Source organism: Gymnoscopelus microlampas (genome assembly GCF_963454915.1).
Source record: "Gymnoscopelus microlampas genome assembly, chromosome: 5".
NCBI classification, from domain to species: Eukaryota; Metazoa; Chordata; class Actinopteri; order Myctophiformes; family Myctophidae; genus Gymnoscopelus; species Gymnoscopelus microlampas.
In genome coordinates, this window is record NC_139942.1 from 53,412,604 (window position 1) to 53,426,110 (window position 13,507).

The 13,507-nt window shown below is 42.2% G+C and overlaps 1 protein-coding gene across 1 annotated transcript; it reads right to left on the minus strand.

Moving 5' to 3' along the window:
• Positions 1-470: 470 nt before the first annotated feature.
• Positions 471-13,304, minus strand: LOC311045200 (neurotrypsin-like; the record flags this gene model as incomplete). The annotated part of the gene is made up of 10 exons (XM_084057000.1): positions 13,045-13,304; positions 8,464-8,787; positions 7,309-7,608; positions 5,594-5,709; positions 5,212-5,291; positions 3,434-3,518; positions 2,991-3,168; positions 2,441-2,553; positions 2,197-2,354; positions 471-477 (listed from the first exon to the last, which is right to left on the minus strand). Exons 1-10 carry the CDS (start codon positions 13,283-13,285, stop codon positions 471-473), a joined length of 1,602 nt encoding a protein of 533 aa, XP_083913126.1. The 5' UTR covers positions 13,286-13,304.
• Positions 13,305-13,507: the final 203 nt, after the last annotated feature.

A 13,507-nucleotide genomic window follows, 5' to 3' on the forward strand; every position in this document is an offset into this window, starting at 1 on the left:
GACGGGGGGAGGGGGAAGGGCGATACACAAGGATTGGACTAGGAAGAGGGGGGAAATGAAGGAAACCACAAGATAATCATCTGTGTGTGTGTGTGTGTGTGTGTGTGTGTGTGTGTGTGTGTGTGTGTGTGCGCACACGCGCGTGCGTCTGGGCATTAACGACTTTAGCAAGTCGACTTGCTGGGAAGGGGAGGGGGGACAAAAAAATAAAAGTGGGTGGTGGTGGTGGTGGGGGGTGCGGTCGCGCATAAGATGTGAAACAATAACAAAAGTGGACTGCCTCTTGTAATAAAATATATACAGTACATAGCAGTCAATGACTATCTTAAACATGCACACACTACACGATTCTATCCAGATTCTCGGGCTTGCCCGAACACAGCAATAATAAATAAAAAATAACACAGGCGTTGTGAGCTTAATTGTAGATCGGCTATTTTCACAATATGTATAGCAGTGATGCTGGAGGGTCACAGCCTGAAGGGACACACGTAGAGACAATACATTATGGTATAACACCAGTGTTGCTATGCTCATTTGGGAAGTGCTTGCACTGTATTTTAATGACGTGACGCGCACGACCCTTAACACCTACACTATAGGTCACACGATGGACCATTGATATGCATCTAGGCTAATTCCTATGTTAATGTACCTGCCGTGAGTCGGGAGCCTTTGTAAACTTTATTGAAGTTTGAAATTAAAGTAGTTTTAAATCTATGCGTGTGCCTGCGCTTGCTCCTGGTCAAATAGGTTCCGGCACGCCGTGCAAGGCCGTCCAGTGAGCATTGCACCCCTGTATAACACTTCATTACTTCAATACATTATGGTAAAACACTTCATTACTTCAATACATTATGGTAAAACACTTCATTACTTCAATACATTATGGTAAAACACTTCATTACTTCAATACATTATGGTAAAACACTTCATTACTTCAATACATTATGGTATAACCAGGGCCGCATTAACCGTGGAACCTAGTGGAACTTGTGTTCCACGGCCCGCAGCCTGCAGGGCCCTGTGAGAATTGTGTATTTCATTTTTGTGTATTTAAAGAAAAAATGTTGATTTATATTGGTCAAATAGAACCGAATTAGACCCGAAAAATTTCGCGCGAAGCGCACGCGCATGCACGCACGTATACACGCACATGCACATGCACGCATACACATGCGCGCGTGAATGTGCGTGAAATTACGCCGCTGGGGGGGCCTTTGGTTTTGTGGTGTTCCACGGCCCTGAGGGGTCTTAATGCGGCCCTGGGTATAACACTTCATTACTTCAATACATTATGGTAAAACACTTCATTACTTCAATACATTATGGTAAAACACTTCATTACTTCAATACATTATGGTATAACGCTTCATTACTTCAATACATTGTGGTAAAACACTTCATTACTTCAATACATTATGGTAAAACACTTCATTACTTCAATACATTATGGTAAAACACTTCATTACTTCAATACATTATGGTATAACACTTCATTACTTCAATACATTATGGTATAACACTTCATTACTTCAATACATTATGGTAAAACACTTCATTACTGCTGTTTAAAATCAATCCAACCTACTACGATGTACAGTATGTGGAATTATGGATTACGGTATTGCAGAGCATTCTGGAATTATCTGCCTACAGTATATTACTGCAAAAAAGCAAAAAACTTGGATTGATGTAGCTCCAACGGTCTTTTAGACTAGAGAAACCTTATTACGTGAAAGAAAACACCATCTAATGGTTTCTATAGTAGACATTCTAAGAATGCAGTATAAGTGATGTATTGGTGCTATGTAATTTATTTGACTATTTATGTTTTATTGCACTTGTGTATATCCTGGGTTTAAGTCATATTGTGTGTACTCGTATTTCTTTTACCAAAATTAAATAAAATAAAATATTTATTAGTATAGAATAGCCTATATAAGGAGACGTTGACTCTTATGATCCAGGTTGGTTTGTTAAATAATCTTAATGATTAGATAACATAATGTGAATTCAAACACTTTCAACCTGGCATCCCTATTTTGGCCATGTGATCATAAGTGTAGATTTTCTAAAATGTATTGCATTTCATCACTGCAAACAGTTTCCACATCAAGGACCCAGGCATTTGCATTGATTGATTATTATTGATGGTGAAAATGACAGCTAAAGTAACAGCTGTTTACAGTTTACATGTCAGCCATGGTCCGGTCCATCCAGGTACGCAGTGCAGTGATGCGGACGAAACCAGCAGGCTTGCTGTGAACGCCTTTCACGTCCCAGGAGGTCACACCAACCAGGGTCCAGGGCTCCGTTCCATTCTTACACACCAGGGGGCCTCCAGAGTCACCCTGAAACAACCCTTGTGTTTTAACGTGTTTCATGTCTAAATGTCATCTCGGTGTTTTCCTCTCTAGTTTAAGTGCGTGTCACTCACCTTGCAGGTTACAGCTCCAGAGGCTCCAGCACAGATCATCTGACTGGTGATGTGGTCATCGTTGGTGAGGATGGGCAGACAAGCCTGCTGGAGTTTGTCAGGTTTCTCATTAGCTGGAAAAATACACAGCAGTCAAACATTAGGTTTGTGCTATAGACACTAATGTGCCACTGAGAATGACATATTGTCTTTAAGTAGTTAGTGTCTGTCATGTCATTGTCCTTTTTGAGAAGAGAACATTTGATGTTTGTTAGACATGTAGTCCTAACGTTGTTATTTTTGTATTATATCGTCTGGAAGCTTTGCAGTTTGTACAGTTATATTCTGAACAAGATGTTTCAAACTGAATAATAATCATATAATCATATATAATCATCAATAATAATTGTTGATTGATCCTACTGTGAATGTTGTTAGTCTGCTCTATTAGTTTGCTCAGCATTAGCCTACTGACATCCTACTCTATTCTAAATCATTGAAGTGACTGGTGAAATAGTCCAGTCACTGTGGCTGATGAATGGAAAGAGTGTGTTTCCTGTCATTCACTCACTGTGGTTGCCGGTCCAGCCCCAGCCAGTGGTCACACACTCTGTGCCAGGAGGGAAGTTGTCAGTGTCAGCCAGACACACAGGGGACACATGAGGACTCATCTGGGCAGGGCTTTGCAGCTTGATCAGTGTGATGTCATAGTCAGAAGTGTTGGGGTTGTATTTGGGGTGCTTGAAGACCTATCAGTGACATGTTAACTGTTAGGAGATGTATTTAAAAAATGAAGGAAAACATCAAACAAACAAAACAAAAACATGTAGCTTGTTGATTGAATGTCTGCCTTAAACCACATGTTCCAATCTGGAGTCAGGAACATAAAACAAATGTCCCCCCAAAAAAGAGGGGGGAAAAAATGGAGAGGACTGTGTACAGCAGCCTGATTACACATGTGACAAAATGATGTTGCATCCCTATTATACATATATTACAAAACAGAGCACCTACCTCTCCAATGCTCCTGACATGGAAGGTGTTTGTGTTTCTGTCTGTGCGGTCGTGCACGCCCAGGACTACTTCATGTTCAGATGCACTGAAAATGTTTACACATAAATAATTAAAACAAGGTGGTTGGGGCTGCTTAACTCAGAGAGGTGAGAAAGAGTAATACCTGATTTATAAATAAAGTAGGCCTATTGTAACTGAGATCTGATTGGGCCACACAGGCTTAGATGTTTAGATGTTATTAAAAAATCACACCCTGTGTGAAGTGAGTGGTGCCTTTCTAAATGGCTAACATGTTCAATCAGCCAAGCTAACATGTCCAATGTTAGCTTGGCTGATGGCACTGATGTCACTTTGAAACATGTACTGCATACATGTTTCAAAGTGACACACCTATTTATAGGGCTCTATTTCGTCATGCGTCTTGCTAGCCAATCAAAGCACACCCTTTCAACATATTGTCACGTGATGCTTGACCAATGTTAGCTTGGTGGACACACGGACATACAGACATACGGACACACAGACAAAGCCTTCGGCACCACTCAAAAATCCAAGGAGTAAAGATGTACATGTTTTTCAAACTACTGAACATGCTGGAAAGTGTAAGGGCGGAGCTTATGGGTCACAGTGACAGATGTGTTCCTCATGAGTAGAGGTACATGTGTAAGCATGTTTCATGGCTGTAGGTCAAACATGACATATGCCTCTTCAAAGTTTGGATTTTCAATCGATTTCTCTAGCACCCCCTTTGACCAATTGGAGTAAGGTGTTTTTTTTCCAGCAGTGATTGGCATTCTACCATATCACAAAGCTGTGTATACAATACGGTAGACTGAGAGAACGAGAGCAATCCATGGTCTCGAAGGGCGGATCCAAACCCAGGCGCCCGGAGCAGCCGCGTCCTCCGATTGCTTCACCAATCCATGTCCCCGCCTCCCCTCCCCTCCCCCCCTTCCCCCCCCCGGTCTGTGCAAGGAGCAGGCTGACGTCACCAAATGTAGAGCGACGCCCCTCTGCACTCTGGTTGGTTAGGAGTTAACAAGGTCCTAAGACCATCGTTCCTGCACCGTTCGCCCAGACTTTTTTCTTTTGAAACAAAAAAAAAGGCTGGATTTCCGAGGCTAACAATACGGTGACTACACACAACGTGCTTGGTCCCCTAAAAATGAACAAGTAATGCTTGCTATGTTATCTTCTTAACAAGACCACTTTGGTAGAGGTTTGGGTTGTGTAGTTACCTTGCCATGATGGAACTCCAAAGATGGACAGGAAATCAAAAAGAATTGCTCCATTGATTAGAAATTGATCATTCAAAATATGCTCCTCATTGACTTACATTGTATGCTGAAACAGATCTCAAAGTCACTCTTTTAGCACATAAACGAACACAAACAAAGTTGATTCAGACAATATAGAACATCACCAAACACACTACTGTTTTTTTTTTTTATATATAGAAATGTTAACTTCCTGTTGATTTTACTATTTGAAGATCCGGTCTGGGTTTTCTTCACAATAGAAATGGCAAAACAAACAGGAAGTCAATATTTTTTATCAAAACAAACAAACAGTACTGGGTTTGGTGATGTTTTATATTGTCTGAATCAACTTTGTGTGTGTGCATCTGTTATGGCCCGGATGAAGTGACATCTTTCACAGAGTCCTGGCCCCTGACCTAAAATGGTTTTCACAGGCCTGCTGTATAGCCTACTGTATGTATGATAGATTATACTATATTCAGTACAGAGTGAGACATTATAGTAGCTTGACTACTGTACCTGACATCGCAGTGGGCAGCAGTCACAACCCAGTTCTCCTTGATCAGTGATCCACCACAGACATGAAAACCGGTGCTGTTCTGAATTCACATAGTTTTTTTATTAGCAACAGTACGATTGATCTAACTTGTGAATGATTAATTAAGCCTATAGCCCAGGAGGCCTAAGACGCCATGCTGATGCTTGCTTGTTTTTATGCTCCGATCTCCCTCAATATAAAGTCTAGACGTATGTTTCCCATTACAGTTGAACATGTGTCATAGTAAAGAAAATATACCATAGGCGTTTCCCACTTCATTATTGAATGAATACAAGTAACACAGTAGATAGACAGGTATATGGATGATGACACAGAGAGTGATGTTGTAAATGTTGTATTTACCTGCAGGGACACCTGCCAGGGCCAGGAGTGAGGTTTAGCATCCTCACCGTTGATGATACCTGATACATCACGGGGACATCCACTGACCACTGGTTTGATGTCAGGAACACCACAGTCTGAAGGACACACACACACACACACACACACACACACACACACACACACACACACACACACACACACACACACACACACACACACACACACACACACACACACACACACACACACACACACACACACACAGATCAAAGGGTAACTCCAAAAAGGTCCTTAAGGGCTTGTTTCCATTGGGGTCCTTGAGGTTAAAGAAAGGGGGGGTGAGGTTAAAGAAAGGGGGGCGTGAGGTTAAAGAAAGGGGGGGGGGGGTCGTCTGTCTAATGGAGAAGTGATAACTCCTCCCCTTTGGCTCCTGAAAGGTTAATTTTCAGGGCTGTTTTAAAGGAAGCCAGCGATCTACATTTTTTGAGGGATGGGGTCAGAGCATCCCACACCTGGGTGGCAGTGCTGTAGAAGGAGACTTTACTTTTTGTTTTATGGGTGGGTGGTACCAGATCGTTTTTTACGCTCCCTCTAGTATTGTGGCTTTGGGTGTCACTAACCTTTTGGAGGTATTTAGTCAGATATGCGGGTATTGACGGCAAAGTAGCATTTGCTATTTTGAAAGCCAATCCCATTTTTAGTTGTTTAACCCCGTCTTCGACCCTGAGCCAGCCTAGGATAGCACAATGTGTGGGAAAAAGGTGGGTCATGTGCCCCAGGCCGAGAAGCAGTCAAATGAGTTTGTTTTGGGAGGTTTGAAGCTTAGTCTTTAGTGACATTGTCTCCTGAAAGAGTCCTGAGAGCACTTTTGTTGACAGAAGAGGAAATTCTGCCCAAAAATCTGGTTCTCTGATTTACTCTTTTGATCACCTTTGTTGCCATGCTTTCACCTGTCAGGTATTCGTCAAGAATACATCCCAAATAAGTAATCTCTTCTTTGCTGGAGATTACTGTGTCATCGACTTTGACCTTGAAATCATTTGGATTTATCTTACTGAGGGAATGTTTGGTCCCAAAGAGAATGGATTCTGTTTTACCAAGGTGTAGTCTCTCTCTACGTTGTCCTCAGACGAGCCCTCCATCGGAGTCTCCAGTCATCTCGGTTCTTCATACATCTGGCCAGCTCCTTTGTGCTTTCTGCACCAGTATCTTTCCTTAGTACATCCACGTAGGTAGGTGTGGGGGTTCAGGGCTTGTGGAGAAAGTACTCGAGTCATGGCGTACCCTGGGGCTCGGTTTTGGGATCCTAAGGCTCAGCCTCACTCTCATGGATACCACCCGGTGGTCAGAACCCACAGCGTTGAAGGTGTTGTAGGGTTCCGCATTCGAGATGGAATTCCTCCATTTTCGCCTCACTAGTATGTAGTCTCATACCAGTAGGCCGGTCCTGGAAGGTCCATCTTTTGCCAGTTATTTTCCTGAACATGGTGTTTGCAGCCATTAGTTCTTGTTCCAGGAGTAAGGCGGCAAGGTATGCTCCATTCCGGTTTGTGTCTTCATGGAATGTGTAAGGTGCGTCCTTTTGACCGAGTCTTGCGTTGAAGTCACCCAGAATCGCAAGAAAGTTGTGAGCAGCGTTGAAAATATCCGATCTACAAGCTGACGTATTGTGACAGTATTGTGACAGACAGACAGTATAGATTAGTGTCATTGTTGAAGTCATTGTTTGTTACCTGAACAGATCAGCTCCAGACTGGAGGAGGAAGTACCAGACTCCACTGTTCCACACTCCCTCAGTGAAGATTCATCTCCAACACAGTTAGATCTAGTCAACCATGTAGGTTGATCTGTAGAACCATTTCTCTGTTCTGTAGAAAAAGCAGAGACACAGTGCAGCAGTCTACACACTACATCAGATGGTGACTGATGGTTCCAGTGAACAGGATCCAATGGTCTCCATTCGTCCTGGTGTTTCATCTCCAGTCTACCAGCACAGTGACTGGCTCCTCCCACCAACCTGACATCAACAGGATCTGTACACAGACAATAGAATAAGCGTTAAGAACTGTAGTGTCCCTATTCTAGCGTTGCTTATCAATCCCTTTGTGAGGATAAGAAAAAGAACAATAGGTTGGCCAGACATTATTGTGTGACTTGTGAAATATGTACCTGCAGTGAGATGTGCTACTAATGTACTAAAGGTATGTCTTTATTTTAATTTCAGAATGCCACAAGCAAGGAGAGAGCCTCGCTTCACTGCAAGGGATGTGTTGGATATTGTACTGAATGGAGAGAGTACAGACTTGGACTCATTTTGTTGTTCTTTTAATAAAATCACAATTCTTAAAAATATGGCTTATTGATGTTATTATTCATAATGTATACTGTTCTGAAGCCAAATATTATGCATAATGTATACTGTTCTGAGGCCAAATAATAAACCATAACCATATAAATAAACCCTTAAGTTGTTTTAGTGAAGTATATAGACATTTGCCACGTTATTCGGACCCCAACGGACCCCAACGGAAACAAGTCCGCAAGGACTTTTTTGGTCGGACCTTTTAGACAAAAGTATTATAAATGTAACTGTGTTGTTTTACATTCTTTTGCCTAATACAAATTTCAATCAAGCAATCAATTCTGACAGTGAATAACCCAATGTTGTAATAATACATTTCAATAAAACCTTATGAAAACATTTTTTAAAAACACTATATTTTCCTCTCCAAAGTACTCTTATAACACCATCTGAAAGGCTGAACATTTTTGTTTGCAAGTAGAAATATATCCGGGTCTTGCAGGTTTAAAGGGTTAAGTGGTTAAAACAGTAATATTACTTTGACTGTAAACTAATAATCAAAGCTAAAGTGTAGTTTGTCTTTTACCTGAGCAGGTGAGTCCAACAGTCTTGTCAGGTGAGCAGGTGTTTCTAGTTGAGTCTGAGGTTCTACAGTCCAGGAGAACAGACTCGTTGCCTTCACACTGGAACTCTTTGGTCCACATTGGAGCCTTCACTTCTCCATAGAGCGCCCCCTGGAGGTCTGAAGGAGCACCACAGCCAAGCTCCCTACAGACCACCTCTGCATCCTGCTGGTCAAAGTCACCTTCACACACTGAGACCCACGACTGATTAAACTTCACCTCCACTCTGCCTGAACATGAGTCCACTGAGTCCCCACTACTAGTCCCATTCACCAACCTTACAGACTCTGGAGAGAGAGAGAGAGAGAGAGAGAGAGAGAGACATGGAGTCATGTACCACTTGAGCTCCTGAAAAAACTTAAATCAATGGTCAGATCTATCTGTTTTTAAACAAGAGAAAACTACTAACATTTTCCTAAAACAACTCAACAAACACAGAGAACCTGAACTTTTGAAAGTAAACATTTAATGCTAAAACAGCATTTTAATTCTCCAAAAGAAGAACTACTGTCTGCTAGCCAACAAGAACAGTCAACAGTTAGCTGGATCATGCTAACAGAAGAGGCTAGTTGGAAAACAGGAGAACTAAGACACAAAGAACAACTAAACAACTACAACAAAAAAACAACTACTCCAAGTGAGGAAAAGTGGAATTATCTTGTTTATGAAACATTAAATACTGCAGAGCTTACTGCTAAGCTAACTGCTAACTAGCTACTGATAAGGGCTACTGCTAAGCTAACTTTGACAGTTGTGTAAAATGGATCCACTTTCTGCTGGGGGGAGGGCAGAGAGCAGCAGCTCTTCCTGCCCCTTTCTATCCTACCCCAAGGAGGTGAAAGGTGCAGCAGCCAAAAAGGCACACAAACATCAGCTTTTAAAGACTAATCCTGAGACTCTAACAGCAGACTATGCCCAGATCCAAGACATTAAAGTCATAAATAACCTGCTGCTGTACACTGACTGCACTAATAGTTGGCACACAGCAATCTGCAAACACTACAAATGATATGAAAAGAAAGGAATCTGTAATGGTAGACAGATCACTGTACATGAGAATGGAGACAGTAGCAACACAACCCTCACTGTCAACGTCTACCACACCGGAATCCTAATGTTCCAAGGCAACGAGGCTGTTCTCACAAGTTTTGTTGGCAACTTATATCCTTTTTAAGCCTTAGTTATTATGAGCAAATGACTTATTTCCTTATATGGTAACTTATATCCTTTTTAAGCCTTAGTTATTAAGAGCAATTGTGTGTGTATTCACTATTACCGTTTTATGTTGTTCACAGGGACGTGCACAGATAGACTCTAGGTGGTGCTAGAGCACCTGCCCTTTGCCCTCTTGACCAGAAGTGCCCTTTTGAGTTCAGTTTACATCAGGGGTCTTCAACAGGGGGTCCGGGACCCCTAGGGGGTCCTCAGAGTTACTACAGGGGGTCCGCCAAATCTTTATGTGGTATGATTTTTTCTTTTTACCATAACCACTCGAAACCTAGCATCCCTTTTCTGAGGAGAACTTTAGCCAAAAATAGCAGATCTACAAGCTCACAACGAGGCGTTGTGGGCTTGTAGATTGGCTATTTTTGGCAAAGAGGTATAGGTGTAGAGGGAAAAAAGAGCAGACCAAGTCAACAACAAAAAGTATAATTTACTTGAGCACCTGCCCCTCAAAATGTCTGTGCACGCCACTGGTTGTTCAGATAGACCCCCACAGAAAACACATTATTACCTTATGAAATCACTATAGCCTTGCTAGAATTATATTCTTAGAAATACAGTTATGGTGATAAACATTATCTATTCGCATGGCAGAATTCTGTGTTATCTCCCAGTAGACAAAATTCACTCCCATTTTCCGAGCCGACATTGTGAGAGAGAGAAGGAATACAATGATATCTGCATACTCTTTTTGGGGAGGTTGTGTATGGCATTCCGCAGGTGCAGAGCAGAGACTAGGCCGGTGAAACCCAAGGTCGTCGGCTGGACCTGTAAATCAGGTTTTTGGGGCCACTTGCACACCCTGGGAAGAGAACCTGGACCAATGGGGATGCTTACTGCCGGCCGATGCATTGAGACAGTATGCTCAGACTGTTATTTGGAGGGAGGATGTGCTGCATTCCATAGGTGCGAGGCACTCGGTCCGTGGATCCAAGGTCGTCATTCAAACCCGTAAATCAGTCAGGGGGGGACCCCTTGCCTACCCTGATGAAGAAACCCTGGTGGACCGACAGCGACTTCTTTTGATAAATTTAGTATAACATGTATAGGATATTATAAATAGGCTCCAGGGACAGATAGCGGGGCTCAGACCTGAATGAACTGACCTGCAACAAGTAACTTGTTGCAGCTAAGGCCAGTTAATGGGGAGCCCAGAGATCTCTGTTAAGTACATTTCTATATTCAATCTGTAATTAGTTTAACTTACTGCTTAATTATTAAATACACTTAATTTTAACAGTCTTGTCTGCTCTTAATTTCACCAATACAACGGACGCGCAGAGACGCGTGATCTGAAGGGTTATAAATTATTACATTGCACAATTTGTCTGCTGTTTGAGCAACGTCTCCAAACAGTTTCCAGATGGACTTTAAAGGAGAATTCCAGTCATTTTAGCTTGTATGTTTGATGTGTCGCTAATCACTCACCAACATACAAAGGAACGTTGAATAATTCCAGATCTGCCCCTGTTGTCCATTCTGCAGACCCCTTGCAGCGGCATAATGGGAGAGTGTGTATGACTGAAAATCGCCTATTTTAACAAATGCAAAGTCTGTTTTTTTTCTCCTAGCACTCATTGTGGAGTCTCATGATACTCAAACAGGCGCTGAATGTCCCCGACGAGCTAACGCTAATGCAGAACGAGATGACGCTGGTTGCTTGTTTCTCTCACAGAACCTGGCGTCAGTGGCGTCTGTGTGATGACCACACCGCCCACTTCACACTGGGTGTGATTTTTTTATTTCATTGGCACTGAATGAGTTAAGTAAGTCTGAGAGACTTATTGTCAGTATCAGCTGAAAACGCAGGAGTAATAGACCCCTGGTATTGCTGAGGTGGAGCGCCACACGCACCGTACCTACTCATACACTGAGTTGCCGGTGCCCAGGATCGAACCCATGAAAAGTCTGTTGCCCTAGGTCATTAAAAAGCTACCAAATCACTTTAAAATGTGCTATAAATGGATTCTGTGTATGGTAATTAAATACATGTGCTAAAAGCTCATGTGGGTTAACCATCAGCATATGTACATTTCTGCAATATATCGTGTGGTCAAGGAGTGGTGGAGACAGAGCTGCACTTCTTGACTGCATGTGACAAATATAAACACACAGAGAATATTACTACCCTAAATTCACACAAATAACAAAAACAAAAATACAGTTTGACTCTATCCAGGCAATCCCCTACTTATTAGGTGAGAAAGTCGAATGTTCAGGCAGCAACATATGTAGCAGCCTGTCATAACATGAGGGACAATGGGTGAACACACTATAAGTCTACTACAATTAATAGACTAATGTCATTTTGCTTATGTTTGTCTTGTTTGTATTATTGTTCTGATTCTGAACATGTATTATTATTTTGTATCATAATGTATGTAATGCTTTGGCAATAAGTTTAGGGTTAGGCATGTTTTACTGAGGTTAAGTTTAGGCATTAGGTTAGGTTTTGGCACCGTTTTACTGAGTTTAAGTTTAGGAATAAGGTTGGGTGAATACCGCCGGATTTGCCCGGTGCGAATGAGTTTTGGGGCGAGGGTTTTGGTGTTCACCGTGTCAGCCAGATTCACCCCGCTCCGTTCAGAAACAGCGAGGTGATGTTAAGTAAGTTAACATCGCAGACAGACTTCTCCCGAAAACTGAATTTCAGCCCAGATTAGGGCCAATTCTGCAATATTCCGCGTTTTATTCCAATTCCATTTTTATTGGTAATTTCCGCGATTCCGTCCGCGATTCCGTTGACACGGAAATCATATGGCTCTATCCATCCCTAGTAATGAACATCAACAAATCCAAACTGCGCTCACAGTTGACACATGGACATCTAAATGACATTATGAAAGTTACTGCTGCTAACCTGTTGGGTTATTTTTTTTCTATTCTAAAACCGCAAAAAAAGCATTGACAGTGTCATTATTTTGATTCATTGACATTTTCTGAATTTTCGTTATTGTTCAATAAAAAAGACTGAACTGAGTTCATTGTTTGAGTTGCATTGCTGAAAGTAGGCCTCAAAAAAATAATATTGTGTACTGTAGCTATTTACTGAAAATATTTAAAAAATATATATAATCCATCCATCCATCTTCAACCGCTTTCCGGAGCCGGGTCGCGGGGGCAACAGATCCCGAGGCGTTCCCAGGCCAGTGTGGAGATGTAATCCCCCCATCTGGTCCTTGGTCTGCCCCGGGGTCTCCTTCCAGTTCGCTTCAGCTATACATGCATGGGATGGGACTCATTGTGACAGACAGACAGACAGACAGACAGACAGACAGACAGTATAGATTAGTGTTATTGTTGAAGTCATTGTTTGTTACCTGAACAGATCAGCTCCAGACTGGAGGAGGAAGTACCAGACTGCATTGTTCCACAGTCCCTCAGTGACGAGTCATCTTCATCACAGGAAGATGTAATATGCCATGTAGGTTTCTGTGTAGAACCACGTCTCACTTCTGTGGAAACAGCAGAGCCACAGTGTAGCAGTCTACACAGTGCAGGTGATGACCTATGGTTCCAGCCCCATGGAGACAATGGTCTCCATTCTTCCTGGTGTTTCATCTCCACTCTACCAGCACAGTGACTGGCTCCTCCCACCAACCTGACATCAGCACGCTCTGTACACAGACAATAGAATAAGCATTAAGAAGGGAGTGGGCCTAGTATAGAGCCCTGGGGAATACAGTGAACTAAATGTAGGTTTTAACCCATTAAGACCGGGAAAGCATCATTTGTGTCATTTTAAGATTGATTTGGCTATTCAAAAATAGCAGATCTACAAGC